Below are 27,716 nucleotides of genomic sequence, written 5' to 3'. Positions count from 1 at the left end.
TTGCAAAGTTTTAGTGAGAAATCCTTGTGTTTTAAGAGTAGGAAAATATCAAAACCTTTCAAGTTCAACTGCCCAGAAGTTACTACTATAAACTGGAATTTTGGACTGATTTTTTTTTTTTAAATGCCCAAAGTCCCAAAGGAGATGGTCCTTTCACACAGCAACTTGATACTTAAGAACTGTGATTTTTCCATGTACTTTTAATCTGACAGTGCTAAATCAGCCTTTTTCAAAAGTATTTTGTTCCTAGTATTTTTGGAGGGGAGGCATTATCTAAACCATAGATCATCTTAATTCATTGTTCTATGTTTCCTTTTAGTTAAAAACTAAGTACAGAGGAAGTTACTGTAGGATTGAGATTCAGCCTTCCTGTACAGTGCATACAGCTTTCAGAGTAAAAGCCATGGATTGAGGTGGAACATGATGCAGTGCTTACAAAATTCTTTTGCTTTTAATGCCACACAGCCCTTTACAAGAACACCACAAGCCTCACTGAGTAGGATTTAGGCAGTTTATATTAATTTTTGAACTCATAAATTTAGGTTCATTTTTCTAAAACTCTTAAATTAGGTTTGGGATGGGGGGGGGTTGTGTTTTGTTTTTTTTTTAAATCAGTTCTGGTGTTTTGTAACATAATTCTTGCACATACATACCTTACCACATTGTCAAATACACAAAGTGAACTTAAAATACATTTGGTTTTGGTTCCAGAAATACCGAATACTAAGCTCATTGAAGATGTGTGGAATCAGCAGGTGCTTTTAAGTGTTAAAGTACAACATTTCATAACTCTGTAGGAATTTCTGTTTTTCCCAGGGAAGTCTGGGATCTGGGTAAAGAGGACAGAGTTGAATACACTAATGCCTATACTTTGTAAGAATGCTAGATCAGCTCTGATAGGAAGCTTACAGTATTTCCAGTGTCTTGAGAGAATTTAGGTGACAATCCATGAAACAGGGCATCCCGGTAAGTGCTAATCCCCATCAAAACTGAACCACCTCCCATGATCCAGTGTACTTTGTCCCTGTTAGGACTTGTTCAGTTCAGCAGCACAGGAGGGTGCCAATCAAGGTGCAGTGATATAAAAAAAGTGCTACCATTTTAATCACAAGGATGAATCCCCAAGAGGGCTCTGCCCTACTGCATTTCTTGCTGTTGCAGAAGCATTTCCTATTAAAGATAGATTTAAGAGATGTAGTATCTTCCTTACAGAAAAGTTACTGGACATTTTTCTTTCAATTTTATATATCAACATTTAAAACATTAAAAGTAACTTTTTTAAAAGTTTCAAAAGTAGCTAGAGTACTGCCTGAAGTGCTAGTAAGCCATGCTGTTCACAAGGATGTGTAATCCAACTACACACTAACAGTATTAAAGAACATGCTGATTCGCATCTCAGTTCTTGAAGGTGCAGCCTATTACCTAAAGTTGGGTGTTAGTCACTCAACTTGATTTATTTTTTTTCAGACCAGGTTGCTCATAGCCATAATTATTTGTATCTATACACCTAGGCACATATTTGTCCTTCTAGTGAAACTTCTGGTGAAATATTTCATTATATAGCAAATACTGGTTTTAGTGGCTTTACCAGCCTTTTATAATCTAGCCAGATATGGGTGAGGGACCTAGCATAAAGAACGAAAGTTTTTATAGAAAACTGATCATTGATCATTGCTGCTATTTCAGCATAGGGCCCTAGAACAATATATCCATTAAAATGTTGAGTTCAGCTGGATGTTTCTTCATCAAACTCCTTCAAAGACAAATTAAGACTTTTCCATTTCTGAAAATCCATTTGTGTCCCTGTTTCAACATCCTCTAGTACAAAGCTTCTGATTTTGATCACTGGTAGATTGTCAAATATCTTGTACTTCACTATGATCCCCCAGTCATGCTGACACTCAGTATTTTGGCAATGCATCTTGCTTTTTTTCTCAAAACCATCAAATTGAAGAGGTTTCCTGTGGGGCTTTGTTGTATAACGCTCCTTGAATGCATCACCTAAGACAGTATGATGAGATTCCTGAAACACATGCCAGAAACACTTAAGATTAGAAACAACATTCCTCATTTTTTCTTGTCATTCCCCTTCCCTTCTCTAATACATATTCTCCCTGTTAAGGCACTTGCTGTCATCCAGGAGGCTCACCTTCCAGCCTCTTTGGCTCATTGCTCTTTTTTTTCCCCATTCATGGAATACCAGGTACTAGAAGGACCCAGACCCAGGCTTATAAAAAAAAAAAAAAAAAATTACTGTGTATCCCCAGTTACCCGCTTACTGAAATGCATAGATGTCCTTTTTCAATGATGTCTGAAAAAATATTTGAACTTAGTAAGCTTCTTAAAAACTGTGTTTGCAGTATTTGAGCCATGTCCCTGAAACTAAGAGAGTAATTCAGACAATGCACAAGTTTGAGAGACTCCTGTTTCCCATGAGGGATCATGCAATTACTTCAGAGTGGTAATAAAAATAACCCTAACAAGATGAAGGAGTTACAGTTATTGTTTATAATATATATAATAAAATATTCAAGAAATTAACAGCCTTATTTGAAAGCATATTTACAGTCTGAGCTTAGGTCTAAAAATTATAGGTCCCCCAAAAATGCAGTTTGTAGGGACTATTTAAAAAACTGAGGTGTTATTTGCAGAGTACCAAGCAAAAACCACTTACTGAAGAGTCTTCTGAACTCTTGGCTGTATTTGCACAGGTATAGGTGATAAGCCAGGAGCACAAAATAGAGTAAAAGTCAAAGGTGCTTTAGATAGCCCTTGTTTTTTGTCAAAGAAATGTAACCAAGTTTTCACAAAGCTGAGCTATTCCCAACTCCTTGCAGAGTTGGGAATAGCTCAGCTATAGTGAGCACCCTCTACATTCCAAAAGCAGCTGGTAAAAACAAACAAAAATTTGGCAAGGGCCTGAATGCAGCCATGGTAATGCTCAGCTGTGGCCTGAGGCCCCTCATCACATTGCATCTGCACTTTTCAGAGAAGTGCAAATAGAAGCAGCTTCAAAAGAACAAAAAAACAGAACTATAAAGGCTCAAAGTCCTCAGAAAAGCCTCTCTTCCATGATCACCATTTTCTGTGTGTAAAGATTATCACCTTCTTTTTTCTACAAAGAAACGATTCATGTTCAGAAAGAGTACAATCATAATGTCCCCAGGACATACAGAGAAGCAATGTGAACTGCACCTACAGAATGGAAAACAAAATAATACTGAAGAACTGTAGGGCTTTTCTTGTGAAAACATGATTTACCTTGCTTTTCAAAACTCAACTTGACCCATAAGACAAGGAGTTTGTAAGCTGAACCCAGTACTTTGTGTAGATAATTTTCAGTCAACAGAAATTGTGGGAGAAATATCTCAACAGCAGAGAGACTTCCCTCTGATGCTAATCAGGAAAGTAAATATCCAGCAGTAACTCTAGAAGGTTATGTAGTTGAAGATCAGGGGGTTTTCAACGAAATTCATGAGAAGGACTTCAGAAGGGCTTCAGGAAAACTGAACTGATTCCTACCGCATCCCATATTTGTACACTTTGGATAATGTCATATTAAATCATATCATATCTCATATCATACTACTAGAAGTAGTCTCAACTGTTCCTGTGGTTTTCTGGTTTACTCAGAATTTCTATTCTCCTCCAGTTTGCACAAAATAGCCACTTCCACCCTGATAAACAATGCAGCTAGTTTAATAATGCTGACTTCCCTGGTGATCATGGATATAGGTTCCTATACAGAAACATACCTTTATAATTCTGATGTCATCTGTACTGCAGACATATGCTTTGCATTTTCCACACAAAAGATTTTTTTTCCCTTCTACTATTTCTGGTTTTGTTTTGTTCTTCCTGGAATCTCGTACCATCTTTTCCTTCATTTGCAGGCCATGTATCTGCAATAAATAAATAAAAATCAAGGTCATTATGAAATGAAGTCCCACTGTCAGCCTAAATGTGATTTTGGGCATGTAACATCTAGGAACCTATTACTTAAAGCACACAAAATGAAACACACTTCTGTTCTGTCAACTCATACAAAGACAGAACAGGGTACATTTGTCAATTTAGAATGCAGGACTAGAATGAGACTGTGTAATGAACAGCATTTATGCTGTTTGCTCCTTCCTCCCCTCCAGCCCCCAACAGCCCCTCTGGTCTTAAGGCCGGTATGTCAATGTGAACTCTTAAGACATGTGAGACCCTACAGCACAATTAACGCTGCTGCCCTGGGAATCTCATGGTTTGGAAAGAAAGTACAAAGACCGCTGAAACTGCAGGCAGAGAAAGAAGGAACAACACACAGCCTGTAGCTGAGAACCAAATGCAGAAATGTAATCCTCCAAGAAGTAGGAACAACTGCACCAAGCCTTGGAGGTAGGAGAACAAATGTTGTAAAGACCAGGGGGCCTTGGGCACCCTTTGTTGCACAGCTCAATCTCTGAAAGCTTGTCTGGAAACAGGATGATCTGTGAGTCCAAGGGGGTAGGGGAAAGCTCTGTTAGTTAGCTCTCCCATACCCCCTTGGACTCACAAATCATAATAAGTTAGTAGTACCTGCCACTGCTTATTCCAGGCTTCCCTGAGCCCTGGCGAATACCGCTGACACCAGTCACCAGCTGTATTTAACTCCAGTGACTCCCACTCTCTGGGCCCAGCCACTTTTTTAGCCAGCAAGCCACTTTTTTACCCATGCAAGCCATGAACAGCCAGTTTCTCCAGGAGAATGCTGTGATAAATGGTGTCAAGGTCCTTACTGAAGTTCAGAGAGACACCAAACACAGCCTTCCCCACATCCACTAAACCACAGGATGTGGCAGGCCACACCATCCCAGAGGAAAATCAAGCTGCTCAGGCAGAACCTGCCTTTCATGAACTCTTCCCAGGTGGGCCTGATCCCTGGTTGTCCAGTACGTGATGGATAATACACTTAAGGTGATCTGCTCCCTAATGCTCCCTGGCACCAAGGTCAGGCTGATGGGGCTGTAGTTCCCTGGATCCTCCTGGTCCCTCTTGTAGATGAGTGGTCACACTGACCAACCTCCAGTCACCTGGGATCTCTCTGATTATCCAGGACTGAAAAGTGCTGGAAAGTGGATAGATGAGCTCTTCCACCAGCTCTCTCACTACCCTTGGGTGGATCCCGTGTGCCCCCATAAAATTGTGTGTGTCGCAGTGGTGTAGCAAGTCACTAACCAGTTCCTTTTGGATTATGGGGCCTTCATCCTGCTCCCTATCTCTGTCGTACAGCTCAGGGGGCTGGATATCCTGAGAACCACCAGTCTTACAGAGGCAAACAAGGCATTATGAGCCTCAGTCTTTTCATCTTTGTCCCTATGTGACATATCCAATAAAGAATGGGGATTTCTCCTTAGCCCTTGGTGATGCTCCATATGAATATCCAATTGGGATTTGGCCCTCCTGATTTTCAGCTGCAAAACATCACAATATCATTGTATACTGTGCCCAAGACAGCCCCAAACTCTTACCCATGAGTCCTCTTTCCATAAGCAACAGGTCATAAATTCTACCTCTCACTCTTCAGTTTTTTGCAGTTACTGTACAGTTGATATTCACAAAATGGCAGTACACAGTATCCTTTCTCTGCTGACCTAGCCTTTGTCAGAAATCAAGCACAGTGAACATTTCCCTTGGGTTATCACTTGGCCCTACATAGAGCCCTAGTAGGTGAAGGTTGATACAGATTATGCCTTTAAAATTTGAGTACAAAAACTGCACAAATCACAAACCTTTCTTGCAAATGTTGTTTCATCCCAGTTCTGTAGCTTTTCAATAGCTGCATTCATCATTTCTTCCTTGTAACTGTTTCGTTTTTCGTTCTCAACCACTTCTGTCTTGCTTGTCACGAGGATGCACTTGCTGTCTCTTGCCCTTCCACGACCTACACAGCAACACATTTTTACTCTTAACAACATGTGCAAAAGTGGCTGCTCTGCCATGAGACTATTAAGCACCGTCTGTATGGCTGCTTTTGTTTGCAATGTTCAGATTCAGACAATTCTGAAGAGCATTCTTCAAAAACAAACCAGAACAAGATACCCCCTTCCAGGTATCCTCATGGATATACGCTAGCCAGTACTACATTGCCTGCTTCTGTGGCCTCCCTGTGCTGAGTTCAGGCATGCTTTAAAATACAATTTTTGTGTAGCACCTTGCTGTCTTCTTGTCATTTAAAAAAAATGTAAAGGAGAAAACTTCATCCTAGTCTTTCTTAATTAGTTTTCAGCCCTGATAACTGATGTCTAAAAAGACCCAAAATCCCCATATATCACAAAAACCTAAGGAATTGGAAATATTGTGCTGACAAGAACACAGACAACAACAGCAAGCACCTTCTCTTCTACCTAACTATGCCTACTGCCTGCCTGTTTATTAAAGCTGTGACACAGGCAAACTTCAGGGATCTCATACCAGCTTAGCAGTATTTTGGTTATAAAAAGTGTTCACACTTTCCTTTGAGCTTTTACTCCACAAAAATCATGACTGTATGTGGTTTGAAACTGACATAACCTCTCTTCTTTGCATCTTTGATGGCTTCTTAATAAAAAACACTGTCCTTTCATCCATGAAAGTCAATTTTGGGCCAATTATTTCATTACAAAACACAGATGAGAAGGTCGCAATACACAAACCCTGAAAGTAGAGTACAGAGTAAGTACAATGGAAATCACTTCACATTAAATTATGATGTTAACTGCTTGGGAAATAGGAAAAAATATTGCAGATGCACCCTTAAAAGAGCAGGCAGTTTTATGCCACTTAGGAATGTGAAGCAGAAATCAGTATTTAGTGTGGCTCTTCATTCCCCTCTACTGGCCATACTGTAAAATTACCAAATTTAGGGCCAAAGTCTCAAGACTTCTCTGGACAAGCAAGGAAGAAAAACTCAGGGTGTCTTTCTTTTGGTCTTAAATATTAGAGATCTGCACGGGTGAAGGCCTCATGTACCTGAGAGTAGCTGGGTTGGTAATAAACCACCAGGCTGGGGAAGGCCTTCAGAAGCCAAGGCAATACAAGAAATTCCATTGCAGCAGTCCTTTGTAAATTGTCACAGAATGATTTGTAATATTTCTGACAACAGTTCTTCTAGCCATAGTTCTGCTTTTATGTAATTGTGAACTTGTGGTATCAGTTCTCAACAGTTCAATAACTTTGTGCAGCATGGCTATTTACTTGTTGTCAGTCAGACAGCAGCAAGGACTTGGCTCTGTGAACAAATTTATCATGTCCCATCATTCACGTGACTTTGCTCTAAAGCACAGAGAAACAACAGCAAGGCACGCATGTATTGCTACAGTATTTCTAATATGCCACTTACTAGCATTTCATGTCCATTTCTAGGCCAAAACAGGTTTCGACAGTAATAGGTCTGAAATTCCATACCTCTGACTTGGATCATTTTGGTGACATTTCCGAAGTATTCATAGAGCACCACAAGGTTGCACTCAGTAATATCAATGCCTTCGTCAGCAACAGATGTGGCAATTAGCAGTCTGATGTCTTTGTCATTTCTGAATGCATCCAGTACACCCTTCTGCATTGGCAAGGTCATACCTACAGTACCAAGAAACTGTGTCAGCAAAAACCACTGAAGAGCTCCTTGAGCAAGATACCACATTTGCTTTTACTTAAGTGATTAGAAATTAGTACATCCTTTTGATCTGGAAAACTTATTCAAGTTTAATATGCAGCTGGGTGTACATCATACCTGCTGACTAGGGAATCCTATTGATGTGTTACAGGAATTATCAACCTGGGAAACACCATTTTAAACACAACACCCAGATGATCTTTATTGGAGACACCCATGCAGCCTAGTTAGTTAAAACCCAACCTAACTCTGAACTTAAGCCATAGGTAATTCATTTCAGCTGTAGCTTCTATTCTATCTTAAAATGTCTTTCTGCCACCAAACACAAAATAAGAGAGGGATCCATAAAAGTAACAGAGATATGAGAATTAATCACAAGAAGATATGATAGTGAAGTTTCTAAACTGCTTTTGAACCAGCAGAAGAATCATGCAGGAAAGTATTGTTCACAGTGCTACTGCTGCTTAAACCAAAGGTTCTGGACAGAAAATGCAAGCATCTCCTTAGGATCTATTCAAAGTCTTCCCAATATGGAAGAATGCAAGTGCAAACCTGCATGACCTTCTTCTGTTGTAAGGGCACAGAAGATGAACACAGGAAAAGCAGAACAGTTTTAGCAGCATAGCCACCAGTGGTTTAGCGTATCTTAGTGCAAATCTGCATACCTGTTTTCTGATCTCTTCTTCCTTTACCCATCAACACATCTGGCTTTATGTGGCTAAGAAGAGGGTTTCCTTCTATCCACTTCTTCAAAGCCTGGAGAGCAAATCAGGGAGTTAGATTCCCTGTGCAGATGAAATGCTAGTTTGTGATAGGCAGAAACGTAAAGGCTGGCTAGAGAGCAAGTAGCCTTTCACTGCTAAAAATTTTGCATTTTTCTCTTATAAAATAACAGGTCACTGAATTCTACACCTCCAGCATCAAAGGAAAGTAGTTGCTATTTACAGACTGGGCTTCCACTACACAGTGACAGTAGCACATTCAAACTGCTCTTACAGAAGAACAAAATTCAGCCAAGCTACTGTAGGCTTTTAAATCTAAAATGGAAAGCTGCCAGCAGATGCTTGGTGTTGTTAGTTTGGACTTCAGCCTGCTTTTAATTTTTTGCTGGTCTGCAATTGATCCAGCATGTCTGAATGAAAAGGATAGAAAGGGGGGCTGGGTCATTCAGCTGATAAATCTGTTTGCAGTAGACAGAGCTGGTATTTCCAGTAAATGTTTTCATCTACTCGTGCTAATGATTAGCAGCACATTAATGTTAAGCACAAACCTTTTCTGGGAGCAAGGCATTGTAAGGGGAAAAAAACCATCATCCAGCCTAGATTCTTGATCATAGGCAAGTATGAAATAGACCACTGATAAGAAGAGCCCTGAGAACAACTTCTGCACAAAGTTTTTCCTTTGTCTTGATCAAAAACAGGTGCTAGGGCCCAGACCTTCTTTAGGGCTATAGGAACCCTTTGAGAAATGTATAAATACCTCCTGATGTGCAGTCAGTAATGGAGTAGAGCTGCTGATTCATAACACCACCACCTTAAAGCCAAAACTCTTAAAACACATTGTATTGTAACTCACTTTAGGCTTAAAATAAAAATCTGATGGCTTAATAATCAACTACAACATGTAGTTAGACATCATGAAAGACACCATAGCTGTACTGTAGTTTTCAGAAAAAGGAAAAAAACCTCACTCATCCTGCCTCAGAGCATCAGGGCTTAGGTAGACACAATAAATTAATTAGAAGGATCAAATACATGCACATTTTTCTATTTCAGATCAAAATGGGAAGGGTAATATGATGACTCATTTTATTTTCCCACTTCCCATTTTAGGAGTTTTTAAAACAAATGTCATACAGCTACTAAGGCTCTTGTCTTGGCAAAGAGAATTGTGCGAGTCTCTGGGTTATAGTGGTATGCTTCATCCAGGATGCAAGCAAGCTCTTCCAACTTTGGATTCTCATTTGACTCATCTTTTGAAAGGGCATTCAGCTCTTGTTCTTTCTCTGAAAGAATAAAAACGAAGGGTTTCTTGAAAAATTTACCTTTTTTAATGCAGAAAACAGAATTCCCACACAAACCTACTTTCAGACAGCACACACATTCTCTTTAGCTTATTTTTTTTATTTTCTATTCCATTTTTTCAGAGGCAAGCAGGGACATCTGTTGGTTAAATGCAACAAAATCCCCAGAAAAAAAAAAAACAAATTATGAATATCTCACATTTTGTAGCAAATTTTCATGAGAATTTCTGTGATATACTGTGTATCAAAGACAGCAACAAAACAAACTCAGCTCTTGCACTATTTCTTCTAAGAAAACAACTGAAGCTCAAGGGGAGACACACCAGTGATTTAAAATTGCAGTCAACACTGCAACACACCAGACCACAGGCTGGATTATAGCCCATTGCTAACTAAATCAGGTCAGAGAACAGTGACAACCTCTGACTTTCAATAAGAAAAGTACAAGGGCCACCTGTTTCTCCCCAGAAGACTGGCACTGGCCAGCAGGTGAGGCGGTGCACTGAGCAGTGTATGTTGGCTTATCTAAGGCTAACAGCACCCATGATTGTACACCATCCCCCTACTTGTGGGGCACAGCCATAAGGGCACTGTTGCCTTATCTCCATGACAGGCATCTAAGAGCTTACTACAGCATCCAGCTATAATTATTACTATTTTATCTGCTTCTGCACTAGAAGCTTACAGTCCCAGAAATTCAGTCCCCCCGCACTTGCCCTAACACTGCACTTGCACCCACGCAGTCACCACATCTTCTGGAAAGTGCAGTTTCTGGAAAAACAACTGCACCTACTCTGAAGAAAACATCTGGACCATCCTGGTCCATCTGGAAGACCATAAGTTATCATCTCCCCCTACATCTGTCACAGGTACTGTGGGAAATACCTTGAAATTTCTCCGTCAGCTGCTTCTCTAACTCTGTAAATGGTCCGTTTTTTACATTTGTGAAAAATTCATTTAGGTAGGCTAAAGCATCTTCAATGCGGGCATCTTCACTGATAATGAGAGCATCGTTGAATTTCTGCTTGGAAAGAGACACAAGCATTTAGGCCTCATTTCCCACGGGGTGGGATGAACACAAATTTTATTTAGCTAGATTAAGTGTTGCAAACTTGTGGTGTTCTTCCATTTCCATGACAACACAAGCACTGCAAAGTCTCCTCTGCCCTAATCTGTCCCTGGTGAGTATCACAGAGACAGCTCTTAGATGCCTTATGCTTTAGCTTGTGTCAGCTTGCTGCAGTCTTCAACATCCTCACTTAGTGGAGAGGCAAGCACAGATCTCTTCACTGTCGTGACCAATGACAGGACTCATGGAAACAGCATGAAGCTGAGTCAGGGGAGGTTTAGGTTGGATATCAGGATTTCACCCAGAGTGGCTGGGCACTGGAACAGGCTCCCCAGAGAAGTGGTCACAACCCCAGCCTGACAGAGTTCAACAAGTGCTTGGACAATGCTCTTGGGCTCATGGTGAGCATATCCTCTGCAGGGATAGGAGCTGGACTCAATGATCCTTGGAGGTCCCTTCCAACGCTGCGTATATTCTACAAATCTAAATAGGACAATTGGCTCAAAGTCTGCTTCTAGGTGAACTTTTAACAGAAGGAACAGAATGACTCTAGCTCTGTATGGAAGGAAAGAGGATACACACTTACCCGCAAGTGTTCAGTACAAATGAAAAGGTCTCTACAAATACTGCTCTCCTTCTCCTTGTCTTCCAGTTGCAATAGTCTGCATTTCTTCTGAGTGGAAACTATCCACTGTTCATATCTCTGTGTTCCAAAGTAATTCTTGTTGATTTGGGAGATGGAATCTATTAAAGGAGAGAAAAAAAAAATTGTTCCTCTTGATTAACAAATAAAAAGCATTAGCTAGAGGATAACACATTTCCCACTAATATTGGCTCTAAAAAGCCTATTCAAAAGAACAGTTTTATGATACAATCACAGAACTAGTAAGGCTGGAAGGCACCTGTGGAGGTCTTTAGTTCAACTCTCTGCTCAAAGCAGATCACCTAGAGCAGGTCACTCAATTCAAATGGGCTTTGAGTACTTCCAAGGACAGAGGGTCTACAACTTCTTTGGGCACACTGTTCCAGCATTTGACCACCTTACAGCAAAAAAGTTCTTCCTGTTGTTTAAATATATCTATTTGGGCCCATTGATTGTGCCCATTGCTGCTTATGCCTCACCTCTGGGAACCACCTGTGAAGAGTCTCACTCTGTCTTCTTCACTCCCTGTGTTTCAATTTATACCCAGACATTAGCCTAAAATTAACCCAGTACAATTCAACTGAGGAATGTGTGTACACACACACATCCGCAGGAACTTAGTAATAAAATTAAAGCTCACTTATCCTGTAAGAAGCCTATGCTATTCAAAAAAACAGCATGCTCCTTGAATTACCACCTGCTCAACAATTTATATTCATTCACTAAATAGTCCAGAAGCATATTGCCCAGGGGCTGTCCTTGAGGCAGAACTGGGCAGTACCTCCTTGCTGCATGCACACTCTGCCTGAGCGCTTCACAGGCCACAGTAACCACAGGGTCCACAGAAGGGAAGTCACTGCCATTCATGCAAGAGGAGCTGTGATGCAAAATAAGCTTCAGAAGTGTTTGCCTAACGTAATACACAGTTTGAAAATCTCTGTTCTTTGATCAGCCTTCTTGGGTTTGGGTTGTTTTGTTGGGGATTTTTTTGGTTGTGTGGGTGTTTTAATTCTCCTTCCTGCCCCAGAATATAATTCACTCTCAAATATCTGGGAAGTGGAGGACGGGGGGTAAATCCAGAACTGACATAAACAGGTTTAAGGCACTGCAGTCAGTGTGCAAAAAACAGTCTAAACACAGACAACGTCCTTTAATCCAGAACTGGAGAGACCAAGGCTGATCCTGAGCATATCCATTCATGCAAGGGGGTCTCTGCTCTATACCTCCTTCTACTCTCCTTTTTTTAATTAATGCCACTTACTGGACATCACTTAGGAACACTGCAAAAGTAGAAAAGATCAATTTATTTCTGAAGGGTTATAGTATTAATCTCATAATCATGAGACCCATTTTCTTTTCACAATCATACATCTCCTCTCTGCAAACCTTCCCACCAGAGTAGCTCCTGAAGCTGGAACCCTACTGACAATTGTTTCCTTTCTTGGGCAGCCATATCCTCTTTACAGTGATGTTTATGTTGCAAAGATCCTACCCTGAAACCTACCCTCAAAGGCCTTTCAAAGGAAAATAACGGAGACCTGGTAAAAAGTGGAAATAGGAGTACCCAGAAGCATAAAGAGGACAGAATGGCCACCAGAAAAAGTGGCCAGGGCCACCCTAGAAATAAACTCAACTCCAAGTGCAACTTGGAGACCAGAGAAAACACAAGTAGTGTCAGAGCAGCAAGTGTGAAAATTAACTTTTGCTGTAAGGGAAAAATTACAACATTCAGAGTAATACCGCTGTGACATTTCTTATTTTTCTAACAGAGACAGATTGGGTGTGAAAGATTTGGAGAAATCTTTAAATAAGAACACACTGGTATTACTCATGAAAGAAATCCAGCCCGCTGCATTTCGAATGCAAGCCCTTTTGTTTCAGATTCTTTAAACTCAGAAGGATCTGACAGTGTCAAAAACACACTGTTTTTAGTTGCATGTGACAGACTGAAATTCAAATAAAAAGGTTTATGATTGTCAAACTAATCAAGTATAACAGGAAAATATTGATTCTTTTATCTGTAATCTCTTATGTAGGAAATATTAGTTAAATGCCACTAAAAATTAAGGTGAAAGGAAGTGAAAAAATAGTGTCTGTAGCAGCTATAAGGATTCACACTGATTTAATCAAATACTGAACTGCAATACAGGCATATTACAGCATCTTACCCACTGAGTAAATCTTCCTCATCAACACTTCTGTCTCAGACATCAGAGCTGAGATAATGTCTGCAAAGTGATTCTGAGCTCGCATTTTAACCCATCTGATATCTAGAGAAGAGAAATATAAGTCAGTGTACTAAGTAAAACATTCCCTTGGGAAGCACAGAACAAACTCTTGTCTAGACGAATGCTACACATGGTGCTCCATGCAATCACAATCAAGTTTAGTGTCAATGAGCACTCCAGGTGCACAGAAATAAGCAGCCCCCAGTCCTTACTGGCAGACCTGAACAAAAACTAGAGCTAGGGCATCAACAGCAAAGAGAAAATATGCCCAAGTCGGCACTGCCTTACTGCAGGACAAGAGACTGCAAGCCTCAGCTTCTTCCAAGCTAGCAGGGAAAAAAGCTCCAGCTTAGTTTTAAGCTTTTATCTTAATCTAAATAAAGGGCAATTTAGTAGCTGTCATAATCATGGTGCTTTGCAACTCAGAGGAAAATAAAAAGGAAGTTTGCTTACGTGTTTCTGGCTTATTTTGAAACCTCTGCAGATCTTCTTTGTTCTTTCTGACAGTGGATATGGCCTGTATGTCAAGGTAGGAGAAGAGGGTACAGATGTGCTCTACAGTTTCATTAGTGCTCTTGGCATTACCAACTCCAACAGAAGCAGTTAAACCTACAATCTAAGCACACACACATGAATAGCAGCGGCTGCTCCTTCGTCACAAAGGGAACAAAACCAGGAGACATTGTTACCAGTCACCAAATTGCCACCATCTTAAAAAACAAGGAAACAAAACAGGCCAGAGAAGTATACAAGAAGCAGGCACAAATACTTAAGAACCAAATCCTGCAGGTACTCATGCATACTCCAAGGCACTCCAACTTCTAGGATTTAAACTTAAAATAAACTATCCAGCCACTTAAATCCATAACAAGCTGTATCTGTCAGTGCTTGTCATTCAAAGGAAGAGCAAACCAACACCCAGACCCATCCTTTGATTCATTCAGAGATGTCTCCTCAGCTGGATGAAAACCTCATGCCACAGCAGAGGCACTGGCCCCATTTTATTGGGCAGAAAACAGCAACAGAGAGGTAACAAGGAGATTACTAAATTACATGCTTTCTTCCCATTTCAGCTTTTCCATTTGCTCTCAAGTACTCCAATCTTTGCTATGCTTGATCAGTCTCCTTTGGTAGCTGCAGGGAAGATGTAACATGGGAAAAATGCCTGGAAGTGTCCAAGGATGAAAAATTCTTTTTTTGGCCCCAGATGCTACCACTTCCATCTGCAGCTGTTGCTAAATGGGAGTTTGAACTGGATCAGCACAAAAGGCAAGACCTTGCTGAGTACATTGCAAAACACTTTCCTCTAACGTTTCCACCGCTGATGGGCTGGGTCTTACCTGAGGTAGCTGGTTTGCAGAGGAGTCAAATTTTTGATCCAGGTATCTGGTCATCAACACATTGTAAGGGTGGTTGCCTGTAGTGTTGTGGCACTCATCAAATATCATCAGAGTGAAGACAGAGAGGGAGCTAAGGATCCCTTTCTCCATGCTATTCACAAGAATCTGGGGCGTTAACACAATGATGTCACTGTCCTGTATAACATTTTCTATAGAGATATTTGCAACTGTTTCACCACAAATTCCTTGAACAGAGTATCTGGAAAGAAGATGCAAGAAACAGGGTAAGAAAAAGGCCATGGGAAGCTAGAAAACTGGGCTTTTCAGCAAGGTTGAAAGGCAGCTTCTAAGTTTCAAATGTCAAAGAGCTGGAGCTGGCAGTTTGACCATAGAAGCTGAGAACAAAAAAAAAGAGCTGAGGGTAAATAACTGGATTTTCAACTACCATTAACAAAAATATGTAATATTTGAGGAATGATTAACTTGTACATTTAAACTGCATTTTTCAGCTCACACGTAACATCCCTTTCGTGAACATGTCCAGCATCATGGGACTGCTTCTGCCCAGAAGCCTCCTTTTCCCATAGCTACAAGGATACCTATGTGGATATTGAGTAACCAGTTCCCTCAAAATCCAAAGATATAGGTTGTTAATGCCCCTCTAAGCAATTTGCAGTCCTGTCTGAGAGGTGGACTAACATTATCTGACTAGAGGTTGAAAAAACAAAGAAGTTTGGGTCCTTCCATTTAGAAATGAGAGACTCTGAGAATGGCAAGAGGAATCCCACTGCGACTGCCAGGAACTGCCTCAGCTTTGGAAGCAGGTGTGAAAGGAGTCTCAAGAGAAAGTATACCTCACTCTTTCATACAGAAATAACTTTCACCATTTCTATAGATGGGCAACAACAAGTGCTTAAACTCTCCAGAACCAGATTTCAGACTCTCCAAACAAAGTCTGCCATGGCAATGCCGTTCTTGCAGATACTCATCATCCTGATGCTACTGTCAAACGCTCTTGTTCACCAGTAAACACATTACATCTTGCCCTAGCCACAGCTGACCAATTGGGCAGTATATTTTCTGTGGAGGAAGCCACCAGGGAGAATGACACTTACCCACTTCTTTCAAAATGCTGCCTGAATACATTTTTCTGTTGCTCATACACTGGCACTTTGGTTGCAAGGAAGACAACTTTTGCCTTTCGTCCTGAGGGAACGTTTTGCAAGTGATGTTCACAAATCATAAGCGCCACAAAAGTTTTTCCAGATCCTTCAAACAAAACACATGAGTGGTAAAGGACTAGTATGAAAAGGTGCGTTTGTAAGCAGCAGTTTGTCCCATCTGAATGTCTCATAACAAAGGGGAGCTGACAATAGGGCTGTTACTCTTCCAGACTTGAACACATTTGGAACAGATTTGAACGCGAGCATGTTGTTTACTCAGGTGGGGAATCACCCCTTTCTCTCTCAGAGTCTCAGTCTGTAAAGGCCATTTAGCAGTCACTGGGGATTAAAATCCATTTTCAGTTGCATTTTAATTCTTTGAAATCATTAGTCTGTTTCCCACTCAGTGCTCTCACATCAAATCAGATTATGTATAGACACCAGCTTCCATCCTTCAGACACCTTTCAGCTTCCATCCTTCCCCAGGCAGCCTTGCTCCTCTCCCACTCATTTTCCTTTGGCCCTCAGGCTCGCTGTGCCAGGGCTCTTCTCTGTCCCTGCCTCTGTTATCCCACTTGCCTCCAGAGCTCAGGGGAAAATTATCCTCTCTGGATGTTGTAGGCACTGCAGTAGAAAAGAGAAGGGAGCCTCAAGCTAACTCATCCTATTTTTCCTCCAACTTACAAGACAAATTTATTAAATATAAAGATTAGTGACCGGCTTAAACTGAAAAATTCACCCTGAGGAGTGAGAAAGCAGAAGTCAGAACATAGAAATGAAAGCTGAATGTGCTGAATACAAGCACTGATGTGCCAATAGACATGTCTTGCCAGCATCTGTGCTGCCCATGGTCATGAATTGCAGGGCAGATCTGGATCTACTGCAAGGAAGACAGCTTTGAAATAAATGGCTGAAGAAGTCTGATTCAACCTTCACCATTCCCTATCCTTCACAGCCACATGCACCAAGAAATTTTTTCTAAGAAATGTCTGTCTCCTTACCTGTGGGGGCACAAATCAATGTGTTTTTCCCATCAAAAGCAGGCTGTGCAAGCTCAATCTGGTAGCTCCGAGCCCTCTTTGGTTCATAAACAGATGAAGACTCATAGATGCTTTCTAGGATAAAAAAATGTTTTTGTGAAGAGTGTTGCACTAAAAATGCGAAAAATATGTTGTGCCGCATATAGTTGCAATCTAAAGTGATAAAGGTAGAAGAGTCCTTGCAGTCTACACAGAATATTCTCTGACAGACAAGCCTTTTAACAGAACAGATGCACCAAACAAGAATTTTGTGTGAGCTTAACTGAACACTTTTGTTACCCCTCAACTGTGATTCATAAAATGAAATCATTTAAGGTCTTGGCTGACAAAGTTCACTTCACCCGGTCTTTCTTCAACTCAGAATGAAAACACACAGGATTATTTTTTCCTCAAATACATGCACAGGATTTATTTTAGCCTTCTGCTCTACAGACTTTTGAAATTATTACTCTCTTAGACTGTGGTCTTGTCAGAGTGTTTGGACTTATGGAACAGGAACTAGAAATAACTGGTGGAGCAAAATTTGCCATGATAGTCACTGCACAGATCCTTTGCAGTCACATTCAGTTCTCTAAACTGTTTAATATCGGGTCATGTGTGAATTAATTGTATCAGGGAAGAGGTGCATAAACAACAGGCTGGTGTTTGGGGACCTTTTTTGGTAATGTGCTGACAGAACAACTTTTCACTAGACATGTAATAAATGAGGGGCAAGCCCTAATATTTGCAAAGCCCAGCACGCCCAGCATGAGATCCTTTAAACATTAAAACAGCAGACAGCTAAATGAAGTCAGAGATTTGCACTAATTCCTCAGTACCTTCCACTGTGGTACACTACATCTGTGTTTTTCGGGAATCTAAGGAAATGAAAAATACCAACCAGAAACTTTTAAGACTTAAGACTTAAGACTTACCTGAAACTGAAGAGAGATTTTGGCTCAGATTATCACATTCTGCTTCTTCAGAAAATGTCATCATGGTTTCAAAGTAATTCTCAGAGGCATCTGTCATTTTACCATCAATGTCTTTGCCATTATCTGTATAAATGGGAAAAAAGGCATGTTATTGGTCGTTATGATTTTAAAATGCATTTGCTGTGACAACAAGGTGAAGGAGTAGGTTGCTGGAAGAAAAAGAGTACATAAAATGATGCTGCACACAGGCTCCTTTTCAAGGAAGATGGACTGCACTGAGAATCTTGGGTTCAGAATAACCATGTGCTCAATGCATGTTTAACAACTTCCAAAAAAAAAAAGAGACAACAGATTGGGAGGAAAGTTTATCCTCTGTGTTTAGTGGCAAGAAATCACTGTGTAGCATGGAATGACCACAAGCATGAAAAACTCTTAGGAATTCAAAGAAGCTTTGTAAATTCAAGATTCTGGTCTCCCTGACTCCTCACCTTCTGAAAGGACCTAGAAATTGTAAGAATATATTCTTTATATTACACAATGATGCAAAGAGAAATTTTCTTTGGTGTTATAATTAATACTTTCTCAAAGAACCATCCCAGGGCCCTGCATGAAGAGTTTCTTTGCAAACAGAACATATGATCACAAAGCACTGCTTTTGGAGTGGGAGAAAGAACGCATCTGCACATCAATCCAGCTCCAGAAAGCACACAATATCTGCAATTGATTTCTGGTACCAACTCTTCTTAACTGCCAGCAGTAAAATGTTTGCAATATGGACAATGTTTCCTCAGTAGGCTGACTTTGGCTTCGCTGAGTTGGATATTAGAGGAAACTGCCCCAAAAGACAGTAATAACTTTAACTTAAAAAATACAATTGTGAACATATAATATGTATTGCCAATAGCTACACAAAATAATTTCTATATACATATAGGTATTACTCTTATGTATTATTTAATCTATATTTCAATAAATTTATTAATTATGTATACAACATTATGCATATATAGTAACTAGTTATCCAGATAAGAAATTACAACCTTTGACAGCAGTAATAAAAAAAATTCAAAATTAGAAATATAGTTGAAGAAGCCACTTAAATATAGTTTATCCATTCTGCTAACTGAAAAAAACAATTCAAACAACCATCTAGGGAGATGGCAAATGTAGATATGAAGATAATACACTTTATCCACTTTATCTAAAATCACTTTTTCAGTAGCAAAATAATGTATTCTTCTCTAAATTCTTCTATGCTGCAGGTTACTTATACAAGTATTTTTCAAGGAGGGAAAGGTAAATTCAATGACAAAATTTAATAATGACATACTTTCAATGACAAAAGCAAAATCTAAGAGAGACAATTTTGCACTTTTACAAAATATAAACATAATAACTTGGGAAGGGCTGCTTATCGATTTCTTATAGAAAAAGGTATGTGATCTGCTCTGGGAATCATAGAAGTGTATCACTCTCTAGACTATCACATTACTAATCATATTTTATCAGAAAATATTGGATCTATCACAACTCAAGCAGCCAAAAAGATGACAAATGTTGAATTAATAGGAGAAGAAAGATAACTATTTGGCTATTTTTATGCTTTCAGAGCCTGTTCTGCCTGATTCTCTTTACCAAAGAAAGGGTACCATGCCTAACCATTTGTCAGGAAAAATAGTAAAAAACTAATTTCTGCCTGTTTGTAGAACAGTATTTGTATTTCATTTTATATAAAAGACATTTAAAATAAATTTTAAAAGGCTTTTCTTTTTTGATCACAAAGTAGTCTGATGGTATCCTTCTAAATAAGTCTGATTCTCCTGAAAAAGAAATTTCTTTCTGGTACAAGAATGGGAAAAGAGCATCATAAAATCACTTCACATTTTACCTTCTCTCATATTCCACAGTTCACTTGCATTGTAATATTCAGCACTATCCAATGCCACCTGAAGACTTTTGGGCCAATTTTCCTTATCCGAGCGACAGAGGCATTCAATGAGTTTCGTTATCCCGGCTGCCTTGCTTCTGTTTTCACTGATCTGCACACACCACAAACAGAAACTGCCGTAGGTTCTGAGCAATCAAACCCACTGCTCTGTGCTGAGTGGGTGAATTTGTTATGTTTGATGTTCAGTTGAAAACTGCCCTTCCTTCTCAAAGAATCAAAGCCTTACAATAAACTTCAGCCATTTACCCACTACAGCTTCAATTCTGGCAGTGTAGTTACACACTAAACTTAGCTGGGCTATAACAATAGGTAGGCTATTTGTTTGAATATTTGTAAATGGTGTGAAACACCACAGAGCTATTCTGTCAATTTCTGCCTCACAAAGTCTCTCTAATAAACTCTCTCTGCCATAAACCTCTGAGGCTTTCCATTTCAGAATAGGAAAAGTTATGAAATTATAGCAGACCTGTTGCCAGCCATCATCCTCACCCAGCCACCTGTCACACAGGCGCTGATTCATCCCACAAGTGAGGCAGCCAGTGCTTCTCTGAAGCAAAACTAGGCAAATGCCAGGATTTTACTATACCTGCAGGATCTCATCACACTCCCTCTCTATCAGGCATGTGTTTATGTATGGCATGATTGCTACTGGATCAATTTCTAGCATTGTTGCTTCTATCCGCTTCAACAGCTGCCTGTGCTGCTCCAGTTTTTCCAGTTTGCTGAAGTCCCAGTTTTCAATTGCTTCTGCCAGTCCAGTGTAACCTTTCAGAAAAAAGAGACAAATCATTACTGCGAATTCAATCTCTAGCTAGATAGGTAGGAACATGCTGAAAAAACATTTTCTCAGCCACACTGGAGAAATTAAAATTATCTTTCCCTGTAAATTATAAAAATCTAGGTGAGTCACATACAATTTTTATCTAATAAGTGATTATTTTCCTTTTTAGCACTTGTATGTTTATTATGAAAAACCCTGTGCTAAAAGAGCCATAACACCTACAAAAACAAGAAAGAGCCACACTGTGTCACAGGTCATATTGCCACATCGCCAAGCAACAATATCCACCTGTGTTTTTCAATCATACAATCCTTGCATTCCATGATACTCTTCCACAGGATTCCCAGAGCAAGGGACACAACAAAGAATCACAAGATGCTCTAGTAGCCTTTTATTTCTCTGCATTTCATCTTTTACTCTTGTCCTTGGCTCCACCCTCCTTCAAAAATCCCTCCTGTAATGGAGGCAAGCCAGTCCCTGACTGAAAGCAGGACAGACACCTGCAGTCAAGACAGTCATCAAACAGCTGACAATACTGTCCTGGAACAGACAGCAGCAGGGAAGCATTTTTAAGGACCTGTGTGATTTGCTGTGTAGGCTTCTGAAGTGGAAAAATGCACATGAGGGTCCCAGAGGAACTTGTGGTCAAACAGAAGGAATTTGCCTAACTTCTTATTTCCTTTTAGAAGAGCGGGAGAAATATAGTGGCATGGATACTTACCACCATTATGTTTTTAGTCTAAGTATTACTTATCCCTGCATCTGCCAAAAAAAAGAGTAATACCAAAGTCTAGTCTCCAGCCCAATTAAGAACTACTTGGGATAGCACTGTGAATCAGAGGGCTAACAGTCTCAATTTTTTGCTGAAGATACACCAAACTGAACACCACTACTAGGCTCAGTTCTGCAGTTCAGAAATCAGGATTATCACATGGATCATCAGGATTTCACCAGGATTTTATTATTATGGTATAACGTTGCTCTGGACCTAGTACTTGCTTTAAGGGATGAGTGGGCTACATCCAAGTGATAAGAACTTTGTAATATTTGTTCACTGAGATAATTATTCATAATTAATGGTGAGGAAATGAAAACAAAAGAAGCTTATGGAATGAGATGGTAGGGTTCAACATATCTAATAAATCACCAACAAGGATCTATGACACAACATACATGTAGGGAGGAAAGCTGGCAGATGCTGCTAATTTTATACCTTCTCTTCTGTTCCATTTAATAAAGGAAACTGGATTAGGAACTTACACATCAAGTAGTTATAGCTACCGTGGAACACTCACCTTTATAAACTACTAATGGTTGGTTACTTCTTGAAACAAAAGGCTTTTAATGCCACTGAGTGATTTAAAAAAAAAAAATTAACTAATTTAAGACTCTGTCGTTGAGTGAAGTTATCCCACTCTACCAGGCAATCCCCACACACCTCCTGACCCATTTGCCTTCCTGCTTCAGAGGATTTAGTCTCCTTTCATTGTATTTGGTAAGAACAATAGCTGTCTTGTTTCTTCTATAAAGGCTCTGGGTGAGTCTCCAGCCAATGAGGCTTTCTCCATCTTCAGAATTGTTCCAGATGCTTCACTTCCTAACAGGCTTCTTGCCAGACTCTCTCAGCTTGCCTTTTCCTGCAGCACCTGACCTGGTCTGGCAGGACGGGCGGCTGAGGCCCGGCCCGGGGAGCGGCCCTGCCGGTGCCCCTGCCCAGGCTCTGCCGAGCTCCCGCCGGGCGCGGCCGCGCCAGCCCGGGCAGCGGCGACAGGGCCCGCCCGGGGCACTCACCTGCTGCAACCAGGGCATCCAGAAAGCCCCGGAGCCAGCCCTCCGCCTCCAGCAGCAGCACGGCATCCAGGAACAGCGCGGCGGCCGCCGTCACGCCCTTCTCCTCCTCCTCCTTGCGGACTCTCTCCTTCACCTCTAGCGAGAAGCCAGCAGAAGACAGGCCGTGAGGGGACAGCCAAGGGGCGGGGGCGGCGGGCGCGGGGGCAGCGCCGCTGCCGGCTCTCACCGTCGGACAGCCATTCCGTCATGTTGCTGAGGATGTACACGGGGTTCAGGCTCCTCTCGATGTAGCGCCTGCAGCACTGCAGGTTCTGCTTCTCCTCCGCCGTCATGGCAAGGCCGCCTGCGCACCGCCGCCGATCCCGGTGCTGATCCCTGTGCCGATCCCGGTGCCGCGACCCCGGCCGCGTGTGCGGAGCCCACCCAGCACCTCCGAACCGTGGTGCGGAGAGAGCTGGGTGAATAGGGAGTGAACCGCCCCCAGGCAGGGAGCGACAGGAAAAGAAACTTCAGCACAGCAGAAGAATGGAAAGTGAAAGCAGTCTGAAAAGGGAGCGCTGGGTTCCTCTTGCGTCTGTCTTTAGCAACAGAAAAAGGGGACTGCCACCCCCACCCCAACTAATCGTATGCTCATGCATACGGTTGGAAAAGCTGTAATCAGCCCGTTTTTGCGGCTGCCAGGGTGAGAAAAAGCGCAGCGAAAAAAATAAGAGTAAAGGCATTGGCCTAACTTCTCTTCCCTTTTGTCCTGAGAAAAAGCTTTTATGGGCTGCATTCTGGTTTTTGTGGTTTTTTCATTGTTTGTTTGCTTGAGTTTTTTGTTGGGTTTTTTTTTTTTGTTAGTTTTTTAAAGTTAGGAACACTTTAAAAGCGTTTAGAAAATGGATGAGGCAGGTGAACATCAAAGGAGAAGGCTTACCAAGGGGACAATCCTGTTGCAGGGCAGAAATTTCTCACAGTCGGAAGTGCTGCTAAACATGACAGCTCCCTCTCACCATGTGCTGAGTGTATTTGCCAGACTCAGACAACTGACAGCTACTGGCCCAGCACAAGATTCCTGCTTCCTAAAGCCTGCCAACACAAGACCACTGAGTTGAGTCATGGTCTTGTACAGGACAGATGGGTAGGAGGAGCAGAAGGAGGGACATTGAGGAAGGCACTGACATTTCATTTTCTGTAGAAGGACTTTTAGCAGAACAAGGCCATGATATGCTCCTATGTGAGTTGGACAATCCTGGCCTGCAGATTACAGAGTTACTTTGAAGACCATGCACTCTCCTTGGAACAAGATAGACCATGTACTGTCCTCGAAAGGTTACAACAAGCAAGAAGGAGCATTGTGCCAAGACAAGACCACATGCCAAGCACATTGTGGGAATTGCTAATTTGGCACACCTTAGCTAGGGATGCTTATAGCATGACAACCAATCAGTAATTAACATGTAAGTGTAACTATAGTTACTCAAGCAATGAGCATCAAGCATTAGTGGCATGAGACAATGTGTAGAGAGGGATACATGTGCCAAAGTTGCTGAAGAAAGTAGAACAAGATGTAGCCACATTGGTGTGACTGTCGTGACTCAGCCGACTCTCCGATCAGGACTCTCTTCACTCTTGGCACCCGTGGACAGGGACTCTCTCTTTGCTGAAATGCAGCTTGCTTAAATGCAGTTCACCTAAACGTGGCAGTCTCTGAAGCATCAGACAAGAATTTGATTTGGGAGCTGGAGAGTTGGAGGGCAGGAGAGACCTGGTGGGCAAATGCAGAGACCAGAGTCAAGGTAAGACCGTGATAGAATTTGATGTGGCAATTAGATTGCTAACAAGTATCCTCTCTAAAAGAGGTGAGGAGATAAAAGAAACAGATGTAGAAGCCCTAGTTAAATGGGCACAAAAAAGAAAAAAGTTCTCTGAGCCTTCTCTCCTATTTAGTACAGCTGAGTGGAAAGTGAGCAACTCCCTTTGGGATAGCACAATAGACGGAGGAAAAAATGGAAAAGAAACAAAAGAGTTAGGAACTACCTGTGGTGAACACTTTAGAAACTATGAAAACTCAGAAAAAAGTGGCTGCTGCAGCCATTGAGAGTTTAAGAGGTGATGTTAGTGAAAAACAAGAAGAAACAAAAGACCCCACATCTCCTAAGCCATCATATCTTGCTAGTTTCTTTGGGGTCAGAAATACTCAACCTATGAAAGGAATTACCCCTCCTGTTTGTTCTACTTTGCAAAAGTAATAGATAACGTATCACAAGAAGAAAAAAATTCTCCACAACAATTTACAGCTGACCAAAACCAAAAAGAAGTGCTTGATCTCTCCCTTGTGGAAGAAGAGCAGAACAATAAATCACTCAGAGCAACTAGTGGTGCACGGCCAAAAAAGACAGTTACAGCTCAGAAGCAAGATAAACAAAAAAGTGAGTATTGTTCTCCACACTCTCATTCTCCATGTTGTTCCCCTCTGTACCCCCCCTTGCCTGAAACATCATCAGATGATTTTGAAGAAGAAAGAAATCAAACTCGTAAATCAAAATACCCTGAACTTAATGATCCGTTTCAAGAAATACTAAAGACAATAGCAGAATTATCCACCCAGCAAGAACAGTTAGAAAAACAAACAGAAAATGTGAAAAAATCAGAGGTTATACCTATACCCTCTTCCACTTCAATGCCTATCACTCCTACTCCTCCACCAACGCCTGGGTGGCTCTTGTCACCTTCACAGGCTCCTAAAGCAGGAAAAGATCCAATACAGCAACACTGGTCAGGAGTTATTCGTGATGCTATCTTAGATGGAGAATGACAGACAGCAGGCACAGCACTCTCACCTGTCCTGTACAAATTACCAATAATCATGCAAATTGGGAGCCACATGACTGGAAGTTACTGCAACAAGCAAAACAAGCAGTTACCACTCACAGCCTGCAGTCAGAAGCTGCTTGTCAAATCATTCAATTTCTTTTTACAGCAGATGTCCTTTCTCCTGCTGACTGCTCAAGCATCACAAGCTTGCTTCTGATGCCATCACAATATTTAATATTTGAAAGAGAATAGAAAAGATTTGCAATAGAAGAAGCAAACAGATATCAAGTTGTAGGAGACTCCCTTTATGGACTGCAGGCAGACATGTTAACAGGACAACGACCTTATTCTACCACACAAGTTCAACTACAATATCCCACACAAATGCATCAAATTGCTCAAACCTTAGCTCATTGAGCTCTTTTGTCTGTACCAGATAAGAAAATGCCTGCACCTTACACCACTATCCGTCAGGAAGCAACAGAACCTTATAGACAGTTTGTAGACCACTTGTCAGCAAGCAATAAAAGATGCTTCAGACTTACCACCTGAATTACAAGAGCATATGTTCTGCACTCTTGCTTTTGAAGGCACAAATCCTAAAACAATCCTGGCAACCTTACCTCAAGGCAGGCCTGTGGATGAAATGCTTGTAAGAGCACCTGAGCAGAACAAAATAATCAAGCCGCTGCATTCACTGCAGCAATGAGAGGAACAATAAAAGAACAAGGACATTTTATTGCAGCAGCACTGTCTGGACATAGAGATAAACAAGCTAAAATGAATCAACAAAATAACAATAACATCAAAACCAACAATTGCTTTCGCTGTGGTGAACCAGGACACATGCAGCAAAACTGCTCCAAAACTGTTGGGTGTCATACATGCAACTCTGATACTCATGCCACAGCTGCTTGCAGATGAGGACAGTCAGGAAACTTGCAGTGCAGCACGCCGGATCTGCACGCGAAGACACAAATTCAGACTCCAGTGACAGCAACCCAGAAAAAAATAATTTCTTTTAGCAGCACATCCCAGCCACCCGAGGAAGCCTTGGGGTGGATATGGCAACCACAGTAGAAGTAACTTTGAGTAATAAAGAAGTGACATTGATTCCAACTGGTGTAAAAGGTCCTTTATATAGTAGGACTTCTCAGCTTGGTGGAATCTTACCTGGAAGATCCTCAACAGGAAAACAAGGAGTAATTGTACTGCCTGGAATGGTTGATGCAGGCTTTACAGGACAAGTGCAAATCATGGCCTATGCATTACAGCCACCTATCACAATTCCAAAAGGAAGCAAAATTGCTCAAATACTTCCCTTAGAAAACATTTTTACATATGATCCTCACTATTATAAAATAGTGCTCCTGAAGTATTATAAAATATCCTGCCCTATTATAAAATAGCTCCTGCAGAAAGGCCAAACACCCAAAATAAGAGGAGAAAATGTTTTTGGAGCTACTGGACATGAAGTGTTTTTCACATTGGATCTTAATCAGAGACCATACCTGTGCGAGGGCGTACTGAGCCCCGGGATCCGGCTAGCTAGTGAGGGGCGAAGGCCAGCACCCCTGCACATCTAAAACCAGCCCCCCTCGGCGTCTTTGGCCTTGGGCTGAGCTGGGAGGTGGCTCGGAGCGGCACGAGTGTGAGACGAATTAGGAGGTGACCACTTGCTGAAGGTAGGCTGTCGGTTTTATTACAGAGGCACCAACAAGGAGGGGAAACACCCAGCAAATGGCCCTGAACAGGGGGCCACACAGGGTTTTTAAGGGAAAAAAGGGGGAAAAGGTAGGGAAACCCAGTTAGCCAATAATAATACATATTTTGAGGTCCTAAACATAATTGACATACCTAAATAACCAACTAATATTAAGCAAAGGAGGGGCTCCGGGGCGGCAGCCAACCATAACCCCCAGAGAGAAGAAGGTTCTCGAAACTTGGGAGGAGAAAGGGGGTGATTGACTTAACCCAGGGAGGAAACGACTTTCACTTATAAGGGAAACCAGGAGAGGAGCAATTACATATCGGCAACTATGAATAGCGGTTACTATAGCAACTTAGCTGACAGGCTAGCAGTGGTGGGAAAAACTGGGGGAACGAAACTATTTTACACATAATAGGGGAGAACAATACATAAATTGGGGGAATAACACAAGAAACTTAACAACACACTACAACACATACCAAAAGATTCAATTGAAGAAAGGCAATCAGCAAATTTAATTAGAACCATTCTGGATTCTGGAGCAGATGTTGTCATCATCAATCAACAAATGTGGCCTCAGATATGGGAACTGCAATCTCCTGTCACTGAAGTAGTAGGAGTAGGAGGTGCAAAAGCACCAAAGCAAAG

At 41.3% G+C, this 27,716-nt stretch overlaps 1 protein-coding gene across 1 annotated transcript; it reads right to left on the bottom strand.

The window, feature by feature from the left end:
• Positions 1-571: 571 nt before the first annotated feature.
• On the bottom strand, positions 572-22,918 carry RIGI (RNA sensor RIG-I). Its single transcript, XM_074533078.1, has 18 exons — positions 22,785-22,918; positions 22,559-22,693; positions 20,573-20,751; positions 19,927-20,077; positions 18,039-18,161; positions 17,086-17,199; positions 16,037-16,190; positions 14,922-15,180; positions 14,035-14,197; positions 13,522-13,623; positions 11,297-11,454; positions 10,527-10,662; positions 9,475-9,623; positions 8,284-8,374; positions 7,411-7,581; positions 5,757-5,908; positions 3,756-3,902; positions 572-2,023 (listed from the first exon to the last, which is right to left on the bottom strand). Exons 1-18 carry the CDS (start codon positions 22,888-22,890, stop codon positions 1,727-1,729), a joined length of 2,787 nt encoding a protein of 928 aa, XP_074389179.1. The 5' UTR covers positions 22,891-22,918; the 3' UTR covers positions 572-1,726.
• Between the last annotated feature and the right edge of the window lie 4,798 nt (positions 22,919-27,716).

This window comes from Zonotrichia albicollis, chromosome Z (genome assembly GCF_047830755.1).
Source record: "Zonotrichia albicollis isolate bZonAlb1 chromosome Z, bZonAlb1.hap1, whole genome shotgun sequence".
In the NCBI taxonomy this organism is placed as follows: domain Eukaryota; kingdom Metazoa; phylum Chordata; class Aves; order Passeriformes; family Passerellidae; genus Zonotrichia; species Zonotrichia albicollis.
The sequence above is the reverse complement of the archived record's forward strand: the minus strand, read 5'-3'. Positions and strand labels throughout refer to the sequence as shown.